General features: G+C 45.4%; 6 protein-coding genes across 6 annotated transcripts; 4 read left to right on the top strand and 2 right to left on the bottom strand.

The window, feature by feature from the left end:
• Window positions 1–57: 57 nt before the first annotated feature.
• Window positions 58–630, top strand: GLAREA_08639 (TPR-like protein; the record flags this gene model as incomplete). Its single annotated transcript, XM_008090683.1, has 1 exon — window positions 58–630. One exon carries the CDS (start codon window positions 58–60, stop codon window positions 628–630), a length of 573 nt encoding a protein of 190 aa, XP_008088874.1.
• Window positions 631–1,858: 1,228 nt separating this feature from the next.
• Window positions 1,859–2,900, top strand: GLAREA_08638 (uncharacterized protein; the record flags this gene model as incomplete). Its single annotated transcript, XM_008090682.1, has 2 exons — window positions 1,859–2,146; window positions 2,202–2,900. The coding sequence occupies 2 exons, from the start codon at window positions 1,859–1,861 to the stop codon at window positions 2,898–2,900; spliced, it is 987 nt and encodes a 328-aa protein (XP_008088873.1).
• A 1,611-nt stretch (window positions 2,901–4,511) lies between these two features.
• GLAREA_08637 (RNase III) lies at window positions 4,512–5,039 on the bottom strand (the record flags this gene model as incomplete). The annotated part of the gene is made up of 2 exons (XM_008090681.1): window positions 4,512–4,792; window positions 4,841–5,039. 2 exons carry the CDS (start codon window positions 5,037–5,039, stop codon window positions 4,512–4,514), a joined length of 480 nt encoding a protein of 159 aa, XP_008088872.1.
• Window positions 5,040–6,778: 1,739 nt separating this feature from the next.
• GLAREA_08636 (HIT/MYND zinc finger-like protein) lies at window positions 6,779–7,932 on the top strand (the record flags this gene model as incomplete). The annotated part of the gene is made up of 3 exons (XM_008090680.1): window positions 6,779–7,289; window positions 7,356–7,612; window positions 7,681–7,932. The coding sequence occupies 3 exons, from the start codon at window positions 6,779–6,781 to the stop codon at window positions 7,930–7,932; spliced, it is 1,020 nt and encodes a 339-aa protein (XP_008088871.1).
• A 2,707-nt stretch (window positions 7,933–10,639) lies between these two features.
• On the top strand, window positions 10,640–11,200 carry GLAREA_08635 (uncharacterized protein; the record flags this gene model as incomplete). The annotated part of the gene is made up of 2 exons (XM_008090679.1): window positions 10,640–10,643; window positions 10,878–11,200. The coding sequence occupies 2 exons, from the start codon at window positions 10,640–10,642 to the stop codon at window positions 11,198–11,200; spliced, it is 327 nt and encodes a 108-aa protein (XP_008088870.1).
• Window positions 11,201–11,733: 533 nt separating this feature from the next.
• GLAREA_08634 (Actin-like ATPase) lies at window positions 11,734–14,011 on the bottom strand (the record flags this gene model as incomplete). The annotated part of the gene is made up of 9 exons (XM_008090678.1): window positions 11,734–11,936; window positions 11,994–12,135; window positions 12,189–12,369; window positions 12,421–12,438; window positions 12,498–12,595; window positions 12,661–12,784; window positions 12,851–13,161; window positions 13,190–13,261; window positions 13,310–14,011. The coding sequence occupies 9 exons, from the start codon at window positions 14,009–14,011 to the stop codon at window positions 11,734–11,736; spliced, it is 1,851 nt and encodes a 616-aa protein (XP_008088869.1).
• Between the last annotated feature and the right edge of the window lie 331 nt (window positions 14,012–14,342).

Genomic DNA, 14,342 nt, shown 5'->3' with positions numbered 1-14,342 from the left:
ACACTGGTGCTGAGGGAGGAGGTGTCGGGGAAAGAGCACCCTGACACGTTGACAAGCATGAACAACTTCGCCCTCGCGCTAAGCGGCCAGGGGAAGTACAAGGAGGCAGAGGTGATAGACCGGGTGACGCTGGCGCTGAAGGAGGAGGTGTTAGGGAAAGAGCACCCCTCGACGCTGACGAGCATGAACAACCTCGCACAAGCGCTAAGCGACCAGGGGAAGTACGTGGAGGCAGAGGTGATGGACCGGGCGACGCTGGCGCTGAGGGAGAAGGTGTTGGGGAAAGAGCACCCCTCGACGCTGGCGAGCATGAACAATCTCGCACAAGCGCTGAGCCGCCAAGGGAAGTACGCGGAGGCAGAGGTGATGCACCGGTCGACACTGGCGCTGAAGGAGGAGGTTTTGGGGAAGGAGCATCCTGAGACGTTAGGGGCCTTATTTAATTTGGCAAGTGTTCTTCAACAGCAAGGAAATATTAGCGAAGCTATATTGTTCTTTCAAGAAGAGCTTAATCGGTGCGAGACACTATATGGCCCCCACCACAACGAAACTATGGCCAGCCGTCGTAACCTAGCGAACATACTTAAGAGTTATGAAGAGCTTGGTAGGGAGACCGGCGGAGATAGATGAAGCTTTATATCAAGATATATAACTTAGGTTATACAGGAGCATATCGTCTTTAAGCACTACTTGAGATACCCTAATTTCTTTCATTATTATTTTTCCTATTCCCAGGCACAGAAGCGTCACTATGTACTCGTAATCTTCAGCAATTGCTGTACGATATAATTAATATTACAATGTTGATCTGCAAACAGAGCTTATAATATAGAATGACGTGATTATATTCTAATTATTGAAGCAGCAGTTTGAGTTGCAAGCTCAGACTAGCTACCTGCGTTACCTTTAAGAAATACATCCGAGTTATTAAGATCAGACACACAATTTCAATACGTATACATTATTAAGTAGTAGCTAGTGTTTCTGTTCTTCGGATTCAATTAGTCTTTTTTATAGAAAGAAGTCACTTATAATCGGCGATATCATTAAGTTAGCTGTTAATACCACCTATAGGCACTAAGCCTAAAAGAAGTAGGGAGGAGCAGCTCGGTAAAGGATAGGGAATAGTGCCTGAGGCTTTAATGGGCAAACAAGAATCCTGTAAAGGCGGTAGTCGACTTATGGTTGCTGCTTTACAGACTAGTAGATTTAACCGAGCATTCATTTGTCGGAGTGCCAACTCTCCTGGACATAGGACACGCCAATTCTTATTAAAATGGTTTATAACACCTTTCGAAAAGAAGTAGACTAGTCCTGGCTAATATTACTCAAGTCTGAAGCCTCGAGAACGTTGTTGAAGTCCGGGAAATAGTAAATATGAATGAGGATCTGTAAAGGTCGTGTATATTCGATGATAATCAATGCGCAATCAACGAACGACGAGACAGGTTCTGTGTATAAAACTTGGTAATTATCAAACCTGTAGGATCTAATATAATATTATCGCATTATGATTTAAAAAGTAGAAATTTTTGTGGAGTTATTCATGATTTATGTGTGAAGCCGAAAATGGATAGGGGACTTTCGCTACGCAGGGATATCGTTTAGTAGGCATATCGGCGCTTCTTACTCTTAACTAGCTCTGTTTCCGCAGAAGCCAATCGCCGCACTTTCCTAACACGCGACACCTTCCCCTATCCAGCATGGCAACTGCCTTTAACACGGCGAGGAGAGTCCCTCGTCATTCCAAGTGGCATCGAAATACGAAACCTAAGGCCTCCCTCAACACCATTATCAGAAAACATGCCTAAGCGCTCTTTACTTCGGTTTCTATTACCTCAGCTCAGAGCAGCTCTCTATGCCTACTCGCAAGCCTCTCGCGCCTAAGCTAGGCACTAAGAGAAGACGAAACGACGAGAACGATGATGACACAGGAGATGCATTGCTCCTCCCTCCACTAGCACCACCCATCGATCCCCGCGCCCGGGCAGAACGCCTAGTAAAAGCAGAGATGGACAAATGGATTGTGGCGCTTGACACCAACAACATATTGTTGGGACCGTTGGGCGGAGATGGAACGCAATTGAAGATGCCTATCTGGCATCCAGATGGTCGAGTGCTTACATGGAGCAAGCTGGCGGAAGAGGTATGTATTCCACTTTATGTATACTCTCGCATGCTACATTGCTACATCACCAAAGCTTCTGTATTCCTGCGTCCCAGTTCTTGATACTCGATTCTACAAGTACAATGGAATATATACGTTGCTGACAGCAAAGAAGATGGCGAGTAAAATCGCCGAATGCAACGCGCCGCAAGGCCCAGAAAATTGCTGGATGTTGCCTGGTCGCGCTACCGATACGGCGGGCTATGTGATCAAGAAGGTTAACTCGCATGGCGAGGGTAACAAGTGGGGAGTCCATCGGCAAGTCACTACGATCCCCAGGAGCGACAGAAGAGCTAACAGATATAGGATCCTATACTATCTCAAAAATCCCATGGATATAGGTCGGGCCCATGGCCTAGAAATCGCTCACCGGTGCCGAGCAGGCAGATTCAACCACGCCGCAGGTGTTAGCATCGCGTGTGTTAACCCCAACCATCTACTCCTCACCACCCACGCCATCAACCTCTTCACAATCAATGTGCCAATGGGTGTGCGCAATTGTGCCCGCACCAGCCAAAGTGTTTGTGGGTGGATGCGTTTGGGAAGAGGTTGTTGTGCCGGGATATGGTTCGTCTCCCAGCTGTTTGTACCTCCGGAAGAGGATGTTGGTGACCGAATTCTGTTGCCTCGACTACTATTATACGTTGCGTTTGCTCTGGTTTTGAAAAGTGTGAATAACTGCTTGCTGGGCTTGCCTATGGCCTATTTTTACCCGTTGGGCGGTGCACATTAGGGTTTAACTATCTTCGCGCGTTACGCCCCCCCATTTGCAAACGGCTCGGGTGGCATCGCAAATTAACCTGTATCTTTCGTATTACCAGAGTCTCGAATCAAATCGGATATAATCTCAGCTTCAATATGAACCCGGCCAACCCAGCCTCCCTCTATGGTCGCGCAATATCTGCTTGTTAACCAACGATAACAACATCCACCGTGCAGCTCCCCGCCGACGTCAATCGCAGATACGTCTCGACTTCCATCTTCATGCTCGCCTCACGAGGGAATTATGGAGGAGACCTCGACAAACCATACACGCGGCTCTTGTATATCTCGTTGAAATACCTCTCCAACAGGCCTCGTCTCGAGCAGGTTGCCGATGGCTTCGGCAACCCTCCCATACGTTCTGCTGCCTTCCAAGAACGTTGCGCAAGCACACTCGAAACCTGTCACGATCTTTGTTGGCGATGGCTCTCCTGACGATGCTGTAGAAGACCGAATCTCGGTGTTGGCATGCGGTCGATGTGCCGTGAAGGCGGGCGCAGATCTATGGTGACGCCTAAGATCATCTCGCGCGAGGCCTATGCGAAGGATATGGGAGACCATCGATCAGCTTGGATTGTGCGTTCGAGGGGGGATACGTCATACACTCGATTTGGCGTCACTGAGCGGATCTGCGACTGCACAGGTCGGTGGATGGAGTGCTGCACGAGAAGGCGGTTCTGGGCCTGTTGTCACTTGAACTGAGTAGCCTCGCAGAGCAGGATGGAGACATTGCAACAAGACCGGAAAGCAAGATTTCAAGAGTGGCTGGGAAAACACACCGAAGCTGGACAGCATTCGACAATCGTGATCGACCGGTCCTCTCCCCAGTGCCCAACCCAACCTTGCAGAGTTTGTGGAGAGACACACCAAAGCCATATGTATCGGAAACGTTGTTAGCACTTAGCCACTAGGAATTTGGTCGAGCTTTTGCATACTTTCGCTACTCCCTTCGTCACTACATTCTCGATCGTTCGAGATTTGTTCATACGAGTTCACATCGGTTCCGAACAGATATCTAGCTGGAGTTTCTACCTACCTTGGAAAGGCAAACAACGAACATAGTGCACAATTGCAATTGCACCTCGACCATGCCTCTGGCGTAAACTTTACCACGGTTTCCATGTCATTCTGATGATCTGCTGGGTTTTTAATCGTACCTTGGCGCAGATGCCTGAAATATGACGGTAGCAACTAAATTCGAACTTCTCGCCGGCAAGGATGGTGAAGCGCCTCTAGACCTGACACGCGACCAGCAAGCAATGATGGAGACGAGGCAGTTCGAGCACATTCGAGATGAAGGAGTGGGATTTGTATGCTCGTGACCAAAACTACTTATCCAGAAGTTGAAGCTCTGGCCTTGATCCTCTTAGTGATTAGGTTGGAGGAGAGAACACTGGGTATATTCCAGGCGAATTCAGTCCATTTTGCATCGATCCCTCCTCTGCTATTATTCTTGTATGGAATATGCCAACGACTGCTTCATATCCAGATGCTATGCTGATTGATTTTGCTAGCTACAATCCAAATGCTCCGCTCCTCTGTCTCCAACTCCCCCTCACGGCTGTCTGAAAAACGAAAAGGATCACGTCACCACCATCATTACGTTCTCTCTGGCACCACAGGTGTATTCTTTTACAACAACCCAAGTGTCCCCCATGATTCCTTCAAGTGTAGTCTCATCTGCGCCATCAAGCTTCGCAGCGCCCAAAAGAGCCTCAACCGCATCGGCAATCTGCCTAACCCCGGGAACCTCCCCCTTCTGCGATGGATTCTTATTGATAAGTACTGGCAACCCAAACTGTCTACCAATCACGGCTAGGTTGTCGTTTGATGCCGTTGTTGCGACCACGTTCGAAGCATGTTCTATGAATAATATAAGTCATGATTTGATTGAGAGCATGCGCTACTTACCAGCAGTTCTTCCGGTGGGATACCACAACTGTACAATCAAAAGTCGAAGTACTGCGTCTCCGCATAAAGCTAGCCGCTTGTTGCCCTCCGGGTAACCTCCTGCGCCTTTTGCTTGGAGTGCTTCCCAGCACAGCTCCGGGTTTCTGAAGGTGTAATCCAAAATAGCTTGCGCGCCGGCGATTGATCTTTCTCTATTCATTTTGTCGAGGGTCTCGAGGTGCTTTGGATCGGGAGTTAGATGAGTAAATTTAGATGCGTGCAATAATCGTTGGAGAGTGGTTGAGTTAAAAGCCAGGCTTGAGGAGATCAAGGATCAATCTCTTTTCCTAGTAAGCCCTGTGTCTTATACTGTTCATCAAAACTCTCACTCAGCCAGCCTGAAATGTTATCCAGACTCTCTGACTATCAAGCGGGTGCCTGCACAAAGCCTTTCCTTTGAAGAGCGACTACACAGCCGAGACAGTCCTGCATGCCGACCATGGCAAAGACCTCCCAGTCGGATTTGAAATCAATCATGAAAATTCTCTTGCAAAATACAAAGAAAGCATTCTGTAATAGAGTTCGTTCGGTGTGTGTTGTGGCTAAGTTGTCGGTGTAGTCTCCTTTGGATCTCTAACGGTCCCACGGCTCGTGGTAAAGGCTATACGAATAGCCGCCTACGGTACTTACCTTTCACACACGAAGTGACTCTTTGTCCATGGAAGAACAAGTTATTTTTCTTTTTTATTGTCTCAGGGGTTTGTTTGTTTTGTTATTTCGTAATGGAAGCTGTCGGATTTTCCGGCTTTTTTTGCCAGGATGGGAGGATCTGGCAAAGTCGCGTTTGTAGCGTAAACACTAATATAAAAGAAGTCATAAACGTTCATTGATGGACGTCTCTTTCCGTTGGATCACTCGTCTAATCTCACGATGTGCATAATGATCTAAAGAGTCGTGGCATACAGATCACATATTCTACTTGTAAATTTAAGTGCATTGTAGTTCATGGCACTTCGTATTTCTGACAACTGGCCTGTCGGTGGGTAACATCAGTGGAAGTCGAAACATGATACTTATTAGGTCCACTTGGCAAAATATCACTTCTCTGGCCCAATGAAGTGAGAAAATATTGTATGGGTGTGGAACCTTTTGAGTAAAAGAACTTCGGTAACCGAGTTTAGGGTTAGATACCTAGGTATAGAATGGTTGTTCTCTTGGTAGCTTTGCTGACCTCTCCTTGTGCACTACTAGCCGGTATTGAGAGAAACAAAAGGTTTGACTTGTAATGACACGAGTTCACGAGCACCAAGAGGTACATGGTAGTACGTATTCGGCGTCTTATCGGGTCCTACTAGGTCTAATACGAAGGATACAAAAAGATAAGGAGTATATGTCAGGAAAGGACCGCCAGCTATACCCAAGGTCTTGACCCCAAACGGACCTAAACTAAGCGGACTCTAGTACTCCTGAGTTTCACCCGAACAGGCCCCTAGCTCTTTTGCCATATAAGCATGTGACGATGCGCCGTTACATGACTTCACATTCAGGAGCATATGACTTCATGTAAGTAGTTGCAGGAAGTATATGAATGTCGGCATGCTGCCGTGTCGCAGATGAATTCCCTGAATTAGGGATTTTGACGGTATTCATCAATGCCAACAGCAAATACCAGCAGAATTGTATATTTTAGAAACGGGAATTGAAATCTTGCCAATTTCAATCCTCCTTTTGCTTGGCATCTTGTGGTGGACCCAGTGTGCCTTCTTGCACGTCGCTTTCTATCTATCATGTTAGGACCTCACCTTTGACTTCAAAAGCCCCTCTTGCTAGGTTCAATTCTTTCTAAACGCCTCGATATGTACCAGACCATTTTCTAAAAATTTTAGACTCTCTTGCTCAAGATCGACACACAAGAATTATCAAGGTAAGACTTTCCAACACCACATTGCCGTATAAATAATGCCTGACTTTACACATCAGATGAACCCCTCGCCCACAACTGCTCCAAGATCCAACTCGGATTTTGCCGATCGAGTATGTGTTAAATGCTCTACGCCAGCCTCCCTGACTTGCTCTGGATGCAAGAGTACGACAACGGATGCCAACAGACGATACTGTTCGGCCGCATGCCAGCGAGATGACTGGGACGAACACAAAATGGACTGCAAACATGCCAAGGTGAAGAACATACAAGCCAGATTCTTCCGTGCGGCCATTATTCTTGAGAATATCTGGGAGGCGTACCGCGAAAAGCTGTTTGACAAACTGATAACGAAGATCGAGAAGAAAGATGGCAGCCTTGTCCTTCACGAGAATGACGATCGATGGTTCAACTCACCTTACGATATGCTTGAGCCATTTCCTTTCCACCTGCTCCCTGAACCTAGCGACAAGCTGGCGGTCTTGAATTTCATGGCCTGCGGAGATACCCTTGCCTATTTGAATGACGTTGTCGAGTTACTTTTCAGAGGTCAGTCGCATCCAGTTTCAAGGGGTTGTCTGAACCTGGAATCAAGCTGACTCGTGAACGCAACAGATCTATCAACTAAAATTGTCGAAGTTGCTATTAATGATATGATTCCAAAAATGACAATCACACCTGTGGACGTGCGTGGAGATATTAGATCGCCAACTCGCCGGCATGCGCTATGGAAAGTCACATTGAAAAATTGTGCTGGTATCTACGCTCTGGATCTGACTGGAGCTCAATTTGGTCACATGGATGCCCCAACCATTCCTTGGGACATATATAGGGCGAGCAGAATCGGACGTGCTGGTTCTCCCTTTCAAAGGGTAAATTCATCAATGGTACTGTCTTTTTGGGACAATACGACGGACTAATAATTGGGTTCCTCAACAAGAGAGCTTTTCCTGCCATTACCCATGCAGTCAGTGGTTGGCTGTCCGACAACAACACGACCTTGTGGGACACGATACAACTGCCTCAACCAATGTTCGATAAATGCGTCGCGGGAATTGTGGATGCTGTGACTGTGGGTATCGAAGAACGTCTCAGAATTGCAAGAGAATTGGATGAGCAGTCGATTTCACGAACAAAATTAAGTTTGGGTAATAATTGTAGTGAATTGGTTCAAGAGCATGCGGCGTTGTAGAGTTTCGGCAATTTTCGTCTCTGAGCTGTATAGAACTAGGATATAGCTTACTAAGAGTTGGTCTGCTATGTGTAGCGTTGATACTGCGCTTGCGATTGTACTGAGATAAAAATTGACATGTCTATGACAACTAGCGTTTTCGATAGTAGACTTATAACTGCGATAATTTACTGATTGTTCTTTGCTTCTAGGAGAAGTTTTCTTGTATGCAAAAAGGTTTGCTCCATTTCTTAGAGTCAAAGCCAGAATGAATAGTTTTGACAAGGAAACATCAACATTTATTTCATGTATATGACCTGCCTCTTCCCGAAGTCATTGTTCGCCTGACAATCACCGTACAGTTTCCTCTATTTCCTTCAATTGAATTTACGCAATGTACCGTGATATATTCAATACAAATCCTTACTAAGTTAGGTTTCGGATGTTCAAAAGTCTTCCAGACTTATGTTGTAGTAGCTATCGAAATTTTACATTTTGACAAGCTATTCTTGAGTGATCGCTCGAATCACTCAAACTACGAGAATCTCCAGACCCTGCCCTAGTTCAAGTAAGTGGCTAGATAGATGAGCTCGTGAGACACGTTTACTGCTGACCTTTGCTATAATCGGTATCATCATCTTCGGTTTAAGGTGGGACGGGATCTAAAGACCCGCAGAAAGAATGTCCTACGTGCTCCAACACTACTCTGCTTGATTGTAGTGATCGCGAGGTTCTGGATCCGGATCCAATTAAAAAGCATTTCCTTCGTGCTGCCAAAACTCTTGAACAGCTCGGGACTGAATATCGAGAAAAGGACTTTGATCGAGATTTTGTCGCCGTTCGTATATTCCAGGACGAACATCTTCAACTAATGGAAAAAGACAAACGCGAAACTGAATCTCCTTACGACGACCTTTACCCTTTTCCCTCAGAGCTTACCTAGAATACTACGGAAGAAATACGAATCTTAAACTATATGTCCTGCACTGATGCGGCTCTATGTTTAACACCCACAGTCGAGGCGTCGAGGCGCTATTTACCAGTTTGTGAACGAATCTCTGATAAACTTGTAGCTACAAGTGCTAACATATACACGGAATTTTCTTTTCGTATCTCAGAATGTATAATTGCAATAATTCCCAAGACACAATCGAGGAGTCTAAAACCGACGACGATCCCCCTGCGGTGACGTTGCATGACCTTTGGAAAAAAGAATTGATAGGTAGCGCCGGTACCTATGCCTTGGATTTGACGGGGGATCAATTTCGATGCTCTGGCAAGCCCGCAACTCCTTGGGACAGGTACGAAGAAAGAACAAATTGTGATTTTAAAAAGTTGGATCGCGGTCTTGGATCATGCAAGGAAAGGCTGAAGTATCCCAGACTGGCTCGAAGATTCCTGACGCTTACCAGGGAAGTCTTCTCCTACATGGCCCAATGATTGAGGATTGGGTACGAAACAATCGGAGGACCTTTCCACAGGTGTTTCAACTGCCATACCCTAGGCGTTGAAAGTCTCTAATCTATGCTCCCTTGGAAATTTCTGATCTCAATATCATTACTACAAACTACCTTCAATGAGAGGCCGACAAATGGTAGTTTTTGGTATGGAATGTCTCGTGCTCTAAACCTTGTGCTTGCTCTACATGTAATTGATATCTCAAGAGCTATTCTCCATTACCCTAAAGCGAAGCTGGCTGAGCGATTCATTCTCTGCGTTGGCCAGTCTGTAATGTGATCTAGGTGACTAAGCATTCAAAGTCAGGATGTAAAGATTTGGAAGTGAAGTACTTGAGCACTAGAGAGGCGACAATGATGCTTCCGCGCAAACATTTCTCGACACTATATCCACACATCTAAACACTCTATGTCCCCAGTCGTTTGGGGGCTTCCGTGCCGAGGAAGATAACTGCAAGGCAATAATCAGCAATGATGGATCGGTAACTTCGAAGGATGGATTGTCCCGAAAAATATTTCCCCCGTCACACCTCGTATTCCATGGGTGGGGTTGCATTCAGTATAGAAGTGACCTTATGCGGGGAGAGTTGATGGTGATTGAAACGTCGAAACCAGTGTCAGTGCCCAACTCATTTGTTTTTCAACAGCAGTATACTTCGTACTTAAAGATAATTTAACCATATTTCATGTTGAGATTTACTCCCCAGTTGTCGTATTTGCTTACAATTGACAAATCGTCTCGTTACGAGCGATATACCATATTTCGTCAATCGTCGTAATCAAGTATCGTGTTTCGAGTGCCAATTAGAGTTCTCAGCGTGAAGGATGGGTTACACACGCTATACCTCTCCAACATGGTCTTGAAAAAAGCTCGACTGGAACTTCATGCTGCCAGTCATGTATGTGCACAGTAGCATCTGATCGTTTAACTTCGTTTAACTGCTTCCGTCTGGAGAAGCTGTGCAGATACGGGTGGGCTAGCATCACAACCCAACCTTAATGGTGTTACGATGCCATCATTTACGTCCTGAGTTGGCTATGTATCCTAGGAATACCTCGTATCAGCGGTATTGTAGCACACTGTGCGACATATATCTTTTTTGTCAAGTGATGTCCAAAAGTGTTTTAAAAGGAACGAAATCCATCAATGTTCAATCGCTCCATCATTTCAGTCAATTACTTCACATAAACAGCTACATTCAAACAGCCGTCAATCACTGCCTCTAATGATTGACTTCCATAAAGCAGAAGAGTTTGAGGAAAATATCATTATGGGTATCATATTTCACCTCGCAGTTCTAATGCTCCTCTCGCCATACTTTCCACAGCGTTGCATACTTTAGCAACCACGGCAAGAGAGGCAGTTGTAGCTTCATACGTTCCATTCACTCAGAATACTACCCAAGAGTTCTACATATATTTAAGATCCACTTTAGGCCCAACAAAATACAACGGTTACACACGTATGTCGTAGGGGCTCTCTGTTTTCACATGGCATCAACTAACCAGTGACTGTGGAAGCATACCACACAGGCGCTGGCTTCGCAGATCCAGTATTTGTACCAATATTAACCAAGGAATATCAAAGAACTCGCTCATTCCTGAATGGCACTCACCTTCAATTCGACGTGGCTGATTTTTCCTTTGCTGCTAAAGGCTTTCCCTCCGATTCAAATTACGCCCGCTGGGAGCCAGTAACTATTGAATCCGGATTCGGGGATGGTATTTGGGTCGTTGACGGAGAGGGATTTCTGGCTATTGCACAAGACGAGCATGAGGGGTGGATTGTTTGCGAATGGTATCACGAGGTCAATGCGCCGCAACTCTTCTAGATGATTCGGCCGTTTAACAACGAGCCCTTAAATATTCCTTCGAGCCGTTCCAGAGCAGTTTTGGAGCTTGCTTACATCTAGAAAATGACGACCGCGGACTTGCTAGAGGTCGATTCGACGAAAGAGTGCTAGAGTAAATCAATTAACACTCGATTTAGATAATTGCAATAATTGATATTATCTTATCCATTTTACATCACTTAGCCTCAACTGACCATGTATATTCTCTCCACTTCCGGTTTATGAAAGAACCCATAGTAAGGTGAATCTCTATTGAGGTTAATATCCTGTAGCCTGTGCCGAATGGCGTTTAGACTGTCTGATCAACGGTCAGTCATTTAGGAGTTTATTTGTGGACAAAACGATGTCTAATGTACGTAAGTATTAATGAAAATCTACTGAAAGCCTCCTTGTGCGTGTCTCCTATAAGCTATTCATAAAGAAACATAATACGAGGCCATTCGCTCATCTTAAAATCTGCTAATAAAAGGGTGTCATAATGAAAAACACCGGTGATGTATGTTTCCAATCACTTAGTCGTATTTTGCTTCCACGCTACTATATTCCTTCCCTTTGACTTCTATAGAGAACACCATTGAGGCAGTCTTCGTTGAAATGACTAACTTGTACCATATCACCACATATGCAGTACCACCTGATGTGACTTTGTGCTCGAAAGCCTCTTTCGGTACCTTTCTCAAGTCTGACCTGAGCTTGACATTAACTTTCGTTACTCCTGTGAGACTAAGAGTTAAAATTATATAACATGGATAAAGTATCATCGAAAATTTACCTGCGGTGGGATATTTTGGGGCATCAATCTGTGCACACTCGAGGAGTTGGTCATCGAAAATCAGATCCTCGGGCTGGTAGTCCTTGGGTAGTGACCGATAAAAGGCAAATTCAATTCTTTTTTCACGAACAAGATCATCATCCTAAAACGATAACAATTAGTTTTATACTAGATGGCTATGGAAAATGGGCTTACGTAGTTCAGATACCATGTCATCTTTTGAACTCGATAAAACCCTTCATAGCTATCCCACCACTTCTCTTGACCCGCATCCTCAGACTCTTTGTATTGATGTGATGCTGATACACCGTAGTGCCGAACACATTTTGTCGCCGTGACCACAGCTTGGTGAGGCATCTGGCTCAGTACAGCACCTCTGCTTCATGTCAGCTTTTGAAACCACTACGCACGGGATGTCGTAACATACTTCACGATAGCACCCCATCTGCCAGACACAAGATGTTAGTGGCAACTTCGACTAGTCTTTTGGCAAAGGCAGCTTACGCATCAGGAGGTTGAATAATTTGAATATCTGTATTTGCCAATTCTAGTCGCTTTTTCAGGTATTGACTGGACCCAAAACCGCCGACAAGAAAGATCGCCTACATTTGCGAAGTGTCAGTATGCAATGAGCCGAGCTATCCATATCGAGTATTGATGAGCATACCTTGATTTCTTTTCCTTTCGGATGATTCGAACCCATTCGCTTGATTCTGACATTTGCAACTTGCTCGGCTACCAATTGAATGATTGCCGTAACAAGTGGCTCAAAGATCTGATGCACCATCTCACTAAGAACATGTTTGGTCAGTATCGTGTCTAAAACAGGATGATTGTGGTTCTCTTAGTGTACTAACTATTTCAGGCGAAGACAATTTGATTGAATGTTGTTTGATGGATCGTCCTGCAAATTTCCCATTGTAAAATTCACGTTCCATGCCTGATCTGTGTCGCCGCAAAAAGCGGGCTTGACTTCTCTGTCAAATTGCTTGACTGCATCGGCGAATCCCTCCGATTTCTTCAATTCGAAGAATTCCTCGTCGCCGACGATATTTTTCACGGCTTCTTCGAATCGTTTATTGAGAATTAAAGAGCCAGCCACCGCACCTCCAAAGTTCTTAGCTGGATGCTCCTTATCGGATTTGGATGCTGTTACCTGTTCCCGGAACTAGTTCTTTCAGCTCTAATGGATCTACCTTGTCGACCTCGTAAGATATCAAGTCCACAGTACCACCGCCGGCATCGCAAAGCACGAAAGCATCGCCCACCTATGTATTCATTAGCACACAGCCAGAACGTGCAAATAGTACTCATACCGCAAGGGCTCGACCTTTGAGGTAATGCAGCGTATACAATGCAGCAGCCTCTGGTTCCTTGATTAACTCGACTGGGTGGATATCGGCATTCTTAGCAGCCTGTGAAAGTAATTGGTTAAAGCCTTGCGCGACGGTCGGAGTCCATACCTTTAGAGTAAGATCTTTAGCTTTATCGGACCATACAGCAGGAACTGTCAGAACAAATTTCTTCTGTTGCATATCCACGAAGTCCTTTGGGTATGCATTGTTTATGTGTCCCATTGCATGTTGATAGAGAGCTTTCAAGTAATCTGTGGCAACATCCAGCGGTGGTTTTCCGAGTTTAGCAAGCTCCTTTTTGGTATTTGATGCGGGTACATAGAGAGGTACAGGCTGATCGGGATCTAGAAGCAGTTTGATACCTTCGAGTCTGCCTTTACTCGTAGGATTGACCTTGGAGCCCCATGAGAATGATTTACCACCACTTGGAGCAGTATAGTCGATTAGAGTCGGTGTTTTTGGCACTTTTAAACCTGCAGTACCTGGCCAGTCTGTCACTGCTTCAGGATCTGGTTTGTTTTGTTCTGTGAAGATATAAGCAATCCCGCTAAAAGTTGTTCCGAAGTCCAGGCCAATGATAAGCTGAGAATCAGGATCTTCCACGAAATTGAGTCCTCCAAAGTCATTCACCAGGTCTGTTGGTTTTTGGTTAAGTTTGGTCATGTTTGTAGAACGCTTGGTAGGTTGTTGATTGACTGGTACTTTGTGTCTTCTTTGCAAAGTGAAAGTAAGGAGGCTGCTCAAGGGGATAAATTGGAAGACTTGTGTAAGGCCGCATCCATGGAAGTCAGCCTCATTGAGAGCCAAAAATAATGAGACTTGTGAATCTGCTTCCTTTTTTATTGATGCCTAACGGATTTTTCAATAGGGAGCCTTTAAGCCACGGGCGTCGGTTTCCTTGCTATGCAGAACGCCGTTCGTGACAGTGGCGTTTTGACACGCATCAACCACAGCCTTGCGCTTCCCTTCCCCCAAATTCGATGCACAAACAAGG

This window comes from Glarea lozoyensis (assembly GCF_000409485.1).
Source record: "Glarea lozoyensis ATCC 20868 chromosome Unknown GLAREA9, whole genome shotgun sequence".
NCBI lineage: Eukaryota > Fungi > Ascomycota > Leotiomycetes > Helotiales > Helotiaceae > Glarea > Glarea lozoyensis.
This window is presented reverse-complemented; position numbering and strand designations above follow the sequence as displayed.